The sequence below is a fragment of the Coccomyxa subellipsoidea genome (genome assembly GCF_000258705.1).
Source record: "Coccomyxa subellipsoidea C-169, whole genome shotgun sequence".
In the NCBI taxonomy this organism is placed as follows: Eukaryota; Viridiplantae; Chlorophyta; class Trebouxiophyceae; family Coccomyxaceae; genus Coccomyxa; species Coccomyxa subellipsoidea.
Genome location: NW_005178027.1, coordinates 1128889 through 1140356, shown reverse-complemented (window position 1 = coordinate 1140356; position 11468 = coordinate 1128889). Strand labels below are relative to the sequence as shown.

At 52.1% G+C, this 11468-nt stretch overlaps 3 protein-coding genes across 3 annotated transcripts; all 3 read right to left on the bottom strand.

Moving 5' to 3' along the window:
* Positions 1 to 27: 27 nt before the first annotated feature.
* On the bottom strand, positions 28 to 2717 carry COCSUDRAFT_57988 (hypothetical protein; the record flags this gene model as incomplete). The annotated part of the gene is made up of 7 exons (XM_005644757.1): positions 28 to 186; positions 503 to 670; positions 818 to 922; positions 1130 to 1257; positions 1472 to 1741; positions 1832 to 2093; positions 2232 to 2717. The coding sequence occupies 7 exons, from the start codon at positions 2715 to 2717 to the stop codon at positions 28 to 30; spliced, it is 1578 nt and encodes a 525-aa protein (XP_005644814.1).
* A 3691-nt stretch (positions 2718 to 6408) lies between these two features.
* Positions 6409 to 7342, bottom strand: COCSUDRAFT_37936 (Clavaminate synthase-like protein; the record flags this gene model as incomplete). The annotated part of the gene is made up of 2 exons (XM_005644756.1): positions 6409 to 6711; positions 7004 to 7342. 2 exons carry the CDS (start codon positions 7340 to 7342, stop codon positions 6409 to 6411), a joined length of 642 nt encoding a protein of 213 aa, XP_005644813.1.
* A 2530-nt stretch (positions 7343 to 9872) lies between these two features.
* On the bottom strand, positions 9873 to 11342 carry COCSUDRAFT_25461 (component of TRAPP complex). Its single transcript, XM_005644755.1, has 4 exons — positions 11026 to 11342; positions 10692 to 10806; positions 10480 to 10598; positions 9873 to 10360 (listed from the first exon to the last, which is right to left on the bottom strand). The coding sequence occupies exons 1-4, from the start codon at positions 11202 to 11204 to the stop codon at positions 10306 to 10308; spliced, it is 468 nt and encodes a 155-aa protein (XP_005644812.1). The 5' UTR covers positions 11205 to 11342; the 3' UTR covers positions 9873 to 10305.
* Positions 11343 to 11468: the final 126 nt, after the last annotated feature.

Sequence of the window (11468 nt, the reverse complement as noted above, 5' to 3'; positions counted from 1 at the left end):
CAGACACGACCGTCTGACATCAAGATGTCATCTTGATGTCAGCGTGAAAGGGGCCTCGCGAGGTGGCAGCGCGAAGGTCTCTGCTAGTGTCAGCAGCCAGTCCTCTGTCACTGCCTCGCAAGACTGGTGCGGGCGGGTGCTGCCATGCATCACCACGCACAGTGTGCAAGACCTCAGGCCTGTCACCTGCAAATGCACACAGCAGCATTCTTGGTATTCCAGGCACAGCTGTGATATATAATTAACCTGCAATTATATGCTCAGATCTCGGGTTGCATATCTTCTGTGTTCAGCACAGATAGGTCAACGAGGCTGAAGAGGGTCTGCCTAGAGCAGAACCTAGACATTCAACCAAGTAATTATATAATTAGTCATGAAGACAGTAACATGCTTTCTTACAACAACCGATGGCAGCATGCCTTCAACATTCCCTGCTGGAAAGCACCGTGCTACTTGTGTGAATTCGCTCGTTTACAGGGCATCCAGAGTGCAGGTTGCGCACCTCTGCACCGTGGGCAGTCGCGGTGCGCTTGAGAGCGGCCACACGGCTGGCTGTCTGAGGAGTTTGTGCATCAGGTTCCACTATGTGCAGGCTCTCGCCCTTCAGTAGCGGCGGCTTTCTCTGCTCGTAGTGCAGCCTGGCCGCAGCCGCAGCCGCGCTGTAGGCCACCTGCTTGCACCAGTGGCATAAGCTCTGAGACCAGACATGCATGCACCACATATAATGACACCATTTCAACATTAAATAGAAGTGTTGTAGTCAGAAGTAATAAGCAATTCGTGGGTTCAGAGGAATTATGACGGGTCTGTGGTGTACCTCGGCCTGGAAGTCCTGCTCATCCTGCCACTTGCCTGCCTCCAGGGAAGCTGTCAGCCATGCTGGCGACAGCAGCCACGCACCCTTTGCAATCGCCAACATCACCTGAATGCACCCAGCATGTCCTCTTGGAGGTGATCGGATAAAAACTGCTTCAGTGACTGCAAATTCTCCCCCTGGTGGGCTTTGACACGTGCAACTGAGTTGCCAGCTTTGCAGCAGCGCCCCTGTGTGGCACAGATACAGCCATTGTGCACTTGCTGTAGGCAAAGAATATGAAATTGAGTTTAAAGATGTGTGGAGAAGCCACACTTTCAGTGTCCGCTTCTGCGAGCCGACGATAAGGTGGGTGGCCATCTCATCGCGCCCCTCTGGACACATCCTCAGCCGCCGCAGCCGCTTCACGGCAGCTGCCGCCAGCTCCGCCGTCCCTTCCTCAACTGCACAGCAATCACACACCGACACTGAGCCCCCTGACAACAAGTCCATCATCCTGTTGCATGTTAAAGCGATCGCCAAATGCAGGTACCTTGAGCCAGTGATAAACATGCAGGGTGAGATTGAGCCGCTGCCAAGTCAATCGAACAGACTTGTCAAGAGTACAAGCTGCATGCAGCTGAGGTTGTTCCTACGAGGGTGCAGATTTAGGCTGACCTGCAGTGAGCGACAGAAAGCCCTGGCGGGGCCGGCGCGACCTGTCAGCCGCCTCTGCCTTCCTGTTTGCTGTGGCTGGTGAATTTCCTGGTTGGACGTTCGGGTCGTCCTGTGCATTCTCTTTGAAACTGGCCTGGGCTGGAGTGGTGACACTGTCACCGTTTTCGCAGCTGCGCCTGACGCTGGAGGAGGGCAGAGAGCGCTGATCATGCGCTGGCTTTTCTACTTCGCTGATGGAAGGTTCTCCAGGCTCTTCAGGGCCCGCTGACCCTGTCACACCGCCAGACCTGCCATGCTGCTGAGCGGGAGATAAAGTCGGGAGGGGCTGTCCAGCAGATCTGGAGCCAACAGTAGCATCACCATTGCTGGTGGGCCAGGCGACTGGAATGTTGTCATGGAGATGCTCTTCTAATTGAACCTTCTCTGCTCGCATCATGTGCTCCTCAGTTGATCCTGCTGCAGGTGGGTGAGGCTGGGGGAGCTGCCAGCTGACAGCTGCATCCTGCACTGGGACAGAGACACCCTGGCCGGGCAGATCATCTCTGCGCGCAGAGGCAACGTCCTCTGCCGGCTGGTCCGCAGGCTGGTCGCCTGTGGCCGCTGCTACATCTGACAGTGTGTCCTGCTGCACAGCAACTAAATATCAGTGTGAGAGGGATTTTGTACTGCAGAAATCTACTTGAGCATGCATGGCATCAGATAATATATTTCCCTCAAAATTGGCCATCCGAATAGGCTGTGTGTGGAGGTGCAGATGTACCTGAACGAGCGCCTCCTCCGGTGGAAGCAGCAGGGGCTGGGGACTCTCCACCTTCACGCGCTTCTGAGCGCTTCTGCCGCGCGTGGTTCTGACCGGATTGGGACTGGGCGAACGCGGCCGCATGCGCGTCGGCCGCAGCCCCGGCCGCGCATAAACTCTCACCGGCGCCGACCGGGGCCTCGCCGCCGTCTCGATGACATCTGCGCCTTCGCTGCCTCCTTCTGTGTCATCTGGCGACTGATCTGATGTGGCAGACCGCCGCCTCCTTGCAGGTCCAGCAGTAGTTCGCGGCGTCGCTCGTGGTGTGCGAGCAGAGGCGGCGCGGGGCCTGGGCACTGAGGCGGCGGCTCTGCGGCCGCTGCTGCCGGGCTCGGTCTTTGGAGTAGCGCTCCTGCCCCCACGCTGGCCGCGCTGTCCCCTTGTGACAGGCTTTGGCGTGACGAAGCTGCCCGACGGTGTGGCATGCCCAGCTATACCTGACAGCATGCAGTCAGGGGCTAACAAGGCACATTTCCTTCAGCAGTCATCATGGTGATGAATTCGTAAAGATGACGAGAGGCCATATGAGCATGTTAAGTTGATGAGAGAGCCAGAAGTCTGTCTGAAGCAAACCTGCTGGTAGACCTAGCAGAGTCTCTGCTGCTTCCTGCATGTCCACTCTCTCTGAAGATGCCCCCGCCATGCATGACTGCTCTGAGAGTGCCTGAGACAAGCATGCATCCTTTATTTCATGGATGCTTTGACATTCCATGCAAATGTCATGGCTTCACATTTGGGGCATTCTGTGCATCAAAGAAAAATTCCTATCGAGGCACAATGCCACTTTTGCAGGCCGTGCATGCGTGGAAAGATGTCAGATGCAGGCATCGCTGCTCACCGAAGGTCTAACGGCTGAGGGCGCTGTCCCTGGCCTGCCAGCCTTTTGAGGCCACTTGACCTTCTTCTCTGCTGCGTCAGCGGAGCCAGGATAGGTGCTGTCTCTTTCAGCACCTGGTGAGATGCAGAGAGTCAATGAGTGCATGTGTAGCGTGGGCGGACATGCTCAACTGGTCCACATTCACCATCTCATCACTAACTGTAAATGATGACAATTGCTTTGATGATCACCTTGTGGCACACCATCTTCCATCATCTGCTGTGTGCTTGAGAAATCCAAAGCGCTCATGTCCAGCTCATATGCACCTGCACATGGACATGACTGGTCCTCAAGTTGTGCACAGGAGTGATGCCTCAAGGCAGTTCCACTGCGTTGCGCTTCAGATTTACTTGCCTGCTGGCTTAGGCTGCTGCATTCTCTTCTTCCTCTTCTTGCCTGGAAACACCAACCTCAATGGGCTCATTTGAGACTCTGCAATTCGTTGGTTGTGGAAAGCACCAATCCGCCACCAGTGACGCATGTGAGGAAGGCCTTACGTGCTGTTGATCCAGGTGTCAAGGCCTTTGCAAGGTCAAAGACGGGGCTAGGTGGACAGCTGATCAGGTATTTGTTCTCCTGCAAGCCAGACCCAAAAATGCCTAAGATCGTACACCAGACTATGAAAGAGGTGAACACAGATGCGTGTTGTAGAAGTGCGAGGCGGAGCACCTACCAGCGCTTTCTCTTGCATGCTGGCACACGCCTCAATCCAGAAAGGGTCCACGAAAACTGCAAAAACTCCGCCTGTCTGTGCTGCCTGCAGAGCAGATATGTGTCACCAGAGAAGCAGAGCTAAGCTGCCAATTCGGATGAAGAGCTAAATGCTTGCGATGAATATCGCAGGCAGTTCACCTTCTCTGCCTTTGCATACAAGCCACGCAGCTCCTCATCATCTCGCTGTTTCTGTTCTGATGAAGCACTAGCACTCCGGCGAAACACAACATGTGTCACCCCTTTGCCGAATCGGGCCTTGACAGAGGCACCCAGGCTTTCTAGCTTTCTGTTCAGTGCCTGCTTGTCATCCAAGGATCCTTGTGCCGTGCAGCACACAACATAAGCAACCACATCGGACAGGACACCCTTCTTCACGATTTCCATTGGGGCAACCCTTTACATCCCTTTCATCATCTCATTTGCCATTCTGAAGATCATGAAACCATCGATATCCTCAGGTTCAGTCATTCCAGTTTTATTGAGAGAGAGGCCTTTCCTCAGATTAACGTTGAATCAAGTGTATATATATCACCATGTCTGCCACACTCTGACGTTGTATCGATCAATGGCATTCACAAGCAGCGGATCACGTATGAAAGATTACTTTTCACGAACACCAGATACATATCTGAATGTCTGCACGCCGAGCTGTTGCAGCGCTTTTAAAGTCGCGAGGATGGGCTCGCCCCTGAATGGCTTGGACCTTGAGAGTTTATTTTTGTCTCTCATATTCACTTGCAGTAAATGCATCGTAAAATGCCCTATGCATGGACGGGGTGCCGAAATTAAGAGATCGGGAAACTCAGCTGGCTCAGGCACGGCTGGGACTGCAAGCCGCATTTGCTACACTTCAGAATGGTAATCCGGTTGCAGCCTTGCAGGTGAGAATGCATCGTTTCTTGAAAAGGAATAACTTTTCATCCCTTATTTGCGATCTGAATAGTCTAGAACTGACCTGTGACTCAGGAAGTGCTGAGGATCACACGGGATCTGGGAGGAAGTGAGGCGCAGGCACCACTCATCCAAAGGTAGCTAGCTAGCCGAAAGTTGTTTGGAGCAAGCATCAAGTTGCTTGTCTTCAATAAAGAGTGCAGATCGCATCTGGACAAGGCAGATCGCTCAGACCAACTGCGCACGTGCAGGGCATTGGAAGCTTTCTCGCAAGGCCAGAGTCAAAGCACCCAGGACATTGCAGCACTTCTTGCGCAGTGCAATCTGGAAGTGACAGAAGAGGTGAGGGCAGGCAAGCATTTATACCCATTTCTTCCCTTACATTTTTAGCAGGACCACACATCACCTGCTGATCCCTGGTTATCAACGCAGAGTCAGAGGTCTGCACAGGATGAGGATGCAAGCATGAAGCAAGTTGATCAGGACCGCACTGCGGCAGGAAATGACGAGAACAAGCCCATCTTGGCGGTATGGGGCTCAAAATATTTTGGTGTCACATTCTGCATTATCTTCTGTGCACATGCACGTACAGCGTTCTGAGAAGGAATGCATCTCGAGCTCATGCCTGTTGGTGGAAGCAGGAGAGCGGGAGGGAGGGCATAACAGACGCAGCTCTCATGGATGGGTCAAGCTTTGTTTGTGGCCGTTGTGGCGGTGTTGTCAGTCGAAGCAGGGAGAGCCAGCACCAGTTCTGGTGCTCTCAGTAAATATCTCAAGGGGGGATCATCCTGATTGATCATGCAATTGCAAGGCATGATACTAAAGCACAGTTGTGTCCAAACATGTGTGGAGCATACCCTACATGTGAGCTGCCTGCACAAATTTCAACGCTCGCATCAGAGAGCGGCCTCTTGCAATTGCCAAAAATGGCCAAGATCCATTCATTGCGCTATGTGAGAGAATATCCAGATGAATGATTGCTGCCGATCACAAAATATGCTTTTTTGAAAATATGCGGGCAACAGGCATGGTAGAGTGAGACTGGTTGCGCAGTGGCGTGCAGAAGCTACTAACATTAGTGTTGAGAAGGTTTCCCAGTTTGGAAGGTCTAGCTTGATCAATTGACGTCAGAAGCGGCTGTTCTTCACAGAACTCGCCTGTTGCATGACATTCAATGCATTCATTACATTTGCTGAACTTGCCTGTTGCATGCATTTATTACATTTGCTGTTCGAAGCTGCCAAGCCAATAGCAATGGAGGACACAGAGTCGAGTTGTGGAGTCACACACGTTTGGTGATCTCATGAGCAGCTTGTGAAATGGCCTCTGCTGCATGCGCTTGGGTGCAGCAATTGTAATACTAGCTAAGCCTAGGACCCAATCTCTGCTTAGATTTCTTATTGCAATCCCGCAAGCAAGCATACTTTACATTGCGCTGCTGGATCAACTTATTCATTTACTGTACTATAGTAGACATCTTCCTGGGAAAAAAGAATGCAGCACCAGATTAGCAAATCCAACAAGCCGCCAGGTTGGAGCTGAAAGTGATGCGCCAAATTAATTTGTCTGGCATGCTGGCCATGCAAGAGAGTTGCTATCACCTTAATTCGTTTCAGATCACTCAATTCATTGATTCTGTGCCGCAGAAGCATGCTGCTACTTCCACCAGAAGCTCACAGAGAAGCTGATGTTGACAGAGCGCACATAGTGCCACCATTTGGGAGGTATGTAGAGCATCTCGCCCTCCGACAGGATGGTGTCCAGGAAAGGAAGCCCCTCAGAGTCTGGGAACCTGGCAAGGTCAGGCGCATCCAGATCAACCTGGCTTGAGTTTGTCGTCAACCCCTCCTCAAAGGGGTACAGCCGGGGAGTCGCAGATGGCGGATACAGGCGCACATACTTGGTGCCCACAACCTGGGCCAGCAGATTGTGGTGGGGATCATAGTGCAGCGGCGTCACCTGCGCACCAAATATGACAGTGCATTGACACTTCTCTGTTCGAACACCCATTCTTCCATTGAACACAGCGTTCTCGCGTCTGAATGAATCTGCCAGGTGCTTCCCAGGTCCATGCACACCTTGTCATTAGGTGCAGGCGCACGCTGAACAAGACACTGCATATAAGCCAAGCTCTGACAAGCCGTTCCTCCTCGGCACAAGCAGTTGTTTTGCTGCATCAAAATCAACTTGACAGGTGCATTTCCAGATGTATGCACAACTTTGCGACCAGCGGCAAGGAGCAGGCGCGCACCGTGCCGGCAGGTCCGAACCACGCGTTCACGCTTTGCATGTCTCCCTCCCCCAGGCTGCAGTACTCGGGCTCCATTATGTCCCTCGCCAGCTCGGGAATCTGCTCAAAAAGGGGGTGCTGCGCCAGATACCCTCTCCGCTTATCAGCCACCTCCTTGCCGAGAGAGGCATCCTTGCCCAGGATGTGCTGCACGATAAAGTCCCGGAGCGGCATGAGGCACTGGCCCCAGCCGTCCTGGAGGTAATGGTCTCCCAGCTCGACAGGGACTGTGCGCAATCCCGCCACCTGCTTCAGGTACGCCGGCTTTTGCCACCGCGTCATTGCTGGCCAGTGCTGCATCGCCCCTGAGCAGCAGCCACACATTGCGTCACCTCACCTCATCTTGCGGGAAACACCTTCAGAAAGAGGACAAATGGATCTTTTGGAATGCACCCTGATGACAGATACAGTGGAAGTGCAGATCTTGGTATAAAACACCCACCTGTAATCACGCAGGGTTTGCCTCCTCCAGAGCCGCACATGTACTCAGCACATAAATGCTCCAAGGATGGCAGCGCCTCTACTTGCACCCGGCTGTCCTGTCTCAAACTCCCTGCGGCAAGCATGCTTCTTCTGAGATCAGAAATGAAAGGTAGTGGAGCAAGCAGGGGCACTGCAGGACTGGTGACATGGCCACGATTGCTTCCCACCCACCTGCAGGCAGCGAGGCACGGGCGGTCCTCTCTGGCCAGCAGTCCCCCATCTTGCCACATATCTCACCGTCAGGCTGCTCAGCCAAAGGCTCCTCATCTGCCCTACATTCCCTATCGCAGTCGCCATTGTGCAGTGTCCGCCTGACTTTGGTGGGCCGCTCTGGCTCTGCACTGTCACTGCAGCCAGAATGTCCTCCTGAGGGACCCTGCTGCCCTGCTCCATGCTTCCTTGCAATCCCAGACAGTGCTTGTCCAGCAAGCTGCACATAGCGCTGCTGTACCAGCTCAATCGCTGCGTCCACCCATGGCCTGAAGCGCAGCCCGCCCATGATCACTGCCAGATCAAGCTCCCTCATGGCCGCCGCCAGCCTTGCCTGCTGCTCTGAGACGCTGACTACACCCTCTCCACAGCTGCTCCCTGACTCTGATGTCCTCAATCCAGTAGCAGCTTGGGTGTAAGTTGTACCGTCGCCGTTCTGCTGCTCTGCGGACCCCTCTGACAAGGCTGGTGCTGCAGGAGGCAGGCTGGCTGCCCTGTCGACGCTGGCCAGATCTAAGAGTGAGAGCAGCAAGCATCCCAGGGAGTACATGTCACGCCAGGCCATGTGAACATGTTTCCAAATGCCTGTGTGCAGCTTCTCCCAGGCTGCCTGCACCACATGAATTTGGCCCATCCTTGACATGTCACAGATGTCAAAGCCAAATTGCTGATTTGACTGTAGCCTGAGCAAGCTGGTTACCTCTTGGACAATGCGCAGATGCATAGTCTTTTCCTCCAAGCTGACATCCTGCACATGAGATACCGTGTTCACATCAGCGTTATTGCTCATGGAGCTAGATGCCTTATCAGCATACATAGCAATCAAGGGAGCGGCCCAGTTATCGCACCTGCTCCTTCAAACCCATCTGCAGCATTACGACACAAGATCCACCCCCGAGACCCTTTAGATCTGCAGAACATTAATGATCTCGGCTCTGCAATATTATTAACATCACTTCAAGGCTTTAGAACACATGTTTTGTGACGGCTCACCTGTGCAGAGATCCGCCAAGGCATCTGAACCCCTCAAGTCTTTGAGCACTTGGTGCATCGTTTCATACTGCATCATTGATCAGGGTCTGTCTTGGCTAAGGCTTCATCCAACTCGCTGTAGTCTTCCATTTCTTGGATTGTGTGTGTTGATCCTAGAAACTGCAAGGCACAGCACATGCTGATCATCAACAGCTCTGGCAGCGTAGGCCAAGTGTAAGCTCCTACACGAAGTGGGAGAATCAAATCCCAACAATTTGAGCTTGAGCAGCACACCTCGCCATTGACGTGCAGCTGGGGCAGATCACTAAAGTCTGGGCTCTGAAGCAACATCTCAGATCGCCGTGCAGGTTGCTCTGCCAGATCCACCTGCATTGATTTTGCATTCCAAGGGTTACACAAATGAGTCCTTTCAGTGAGGATGTCAAGGGAAAGGAATATATCAGTGCAAGACTGACGAACACACCTCTTCATATTTCACCTTCTTAGCTTCCAGCAACTCTTTCATGCGGCGTATGTCGGCTTTAAGCTTCAGTGTAGCTGCTGTGGATGTCGTGTACATCACAACCTTGGCCATCGTTCAATATAGGTCAAAATGCATCACCAGCCATCTAGGATAGCACCTTTATATAAATAACGAGGACATTCCTTTCAGAACGAGTGGAAACAACAATGTAGGCGCCACGATAGGCGATCTAATAAGTGCACATGTGCGGGTGAAAGACTTTGCAGCTGCTCATGTACGAAGGGACGATGTCACTTGAGAAATGAAGGGACTCTGACTAGAAACGTCCAAGGCATCAAAGGTGCGAATGGGATTTCTGTCACGGAGGAACATCAACAACATTGTGCGGCATGCGTTGTGGCACTTGTCGGTGACGGGCGTTCCCTTCGTATGACATGTTGGCATCAACTTGAGTCATGCTTTCAGGGCACCACCTAGCATGATTATCCTTCCCAATCGTGCAATTCCATTGCTAAGAAATTGCCCTGCAGGCTGCCAGCAGCTGGATCTTTTTATGCAATTTACGGCCACTGGCGGCCGCGAGTGCGCTGCCGCGCGTGATGAGTTTGAACCTGGTGCTCATGGTTATGAACCTCGTGATCACGTGGTCCACTAGCAGTGCGCAGTAGCCACAATCTTAGCCACTATGAACATGATTGCATGGGAAACTTGGGGGCATTGATCATAAAATCTCCATTTGGTACATGCAAGCATACTATGTAGTAGTACTACAATGCTGTTAATAGGAAAGCTTAGCTGGGCAACAGGTGGAACTGTTCCACCTGCGGGGCTCATATGTGCAGGAGATCTCATTCCCATGGGCCAGGACATATTCTGGGCAAGAGCGCATGTGCAAACCAGCTAGGCCCAATAAAACCTTGCCCAGCAACAGCTTGCGTCTCTCACTGATGAGCTTAAAGAATACGATAGACAATCAGATGCCAAGCCTCAGATGGCTGGCCGCCACACACGACAGCCTGCTGTGTCCCTTTGGAATTTTCCAGTGACACGTCAACCCTTTGGCAAGTGCTAGCACGTGTTGATGGCCAAACGGTACCGGTGGTGCCTGGTTCAACTACAAGCCAATGGTCTTGACGTATTGGAAAAGATTCCTCGTGAACAGTTCACACCTGCGAATACATGTCCTGTCTGTCAGAAAAGCTTCTTGTGAAACCTGGGGGCATGCGCGACTGTTTGCATTCTCTGGGATGGATTATTTTTGTCAATCTAGACGGGAGAAGGAGCTCACTTGAACGGCTCGCCAGGTGTGTACAGAGGGTTCTTCATCACGTACTCCACATACAAGCCATAGATATAGGACAGGTTGTCCCTCAAGTCTCTGGCGTTGGGATCAGTGTTCAAGACAATCTGCGAGGCAAACTCATCAGGTGAGAGTAGGGCACCAAGTAACTAGGAAAAATATGCCAATCTGCCAATGCTGAGTTGTGCAGGAGCACTCACCTTTATTCCTGATGGGGACTCCAGGAAATGGAGCTTGTAGTTGTTTGTTCTGAAGCTCCGGAATGTGCATGATTCCCCAATTCTGAGCGGGGTCCCAAGCTGTGTCTTAGTATCTCTGCAGCACACGAGCACGCCTTCAATATGCAGGTGAGCAAGCGAGACATGAAACCGACCATGTCGTATCAAATCAATTGATGCAGCAAGTGTAATTAAATTTTAAGATGGCACAAGTACAAGACTTGGAAGTCTAAATCCCTCACGCCCGAGTCCGCTGAGAATAGACCACAAGATGCAGATCATATCAGGCACAGCAGTAACGGCACGATTGTCTCACGTTCTTGGGTCTATTGCTGCTGCAAAAGTCTTCAGAGAGAAGAACAGCCCAAACATCATCGTCTGGTCATCTGCAGGTGTCCCTGCTCCTTGTTTGACAGGTTTGGGTCGGGACCACTCATGGTAAAACAAGCAGACTCCTTGGCGGTTATAAATGTATATATTGTAGCACCCACCCATCGCTACTCATAATGCCAAACAGTGCATCTGGGCCATCAATGTTCAACCTGCCATATGTATACGATCAGCGATGGTATGATATCCTTTCACCTCTTCCAAATTTCTTACACGTAAGTAATCTCTCCCATTTCATGGGCCATTTGCACGACTGGCGATTTATATGAGTATGTGTTCGATCTGAAGCCTTCCTGCTGCTGAGTCACTGCTATGGTGTCCAATGTGATTTGATGAGAGCAATTAAGAGTCGACGGAATAAGACAAGAT

Excerpts from the sequence above, each read along its gene's own strand:
- COCSUDRAFT_25461 (XM_005644755.1), bottom strand. The coding sequence starts at position 11,204 with ATGGGTGGGTGCTACAATATATACATTTATAACCGCCAAGGAGTCTGC. Across the intron at positions 10,807-11,025 it reads GCAGCAATAGACCCAAGAAC|AGATACTAAGACACAGCTTG; the intron begins GTGAGACAATCG and ends CGTGTGCTGCAG. Across the intron at positions 10,361-10,479 it reads ACACCTGGCGAGCCGTTCAA|GTGTGAACTGTTCACGAGGA; the intron begins GTGAGCTCCTTC and ends ATGTATTCGCAG.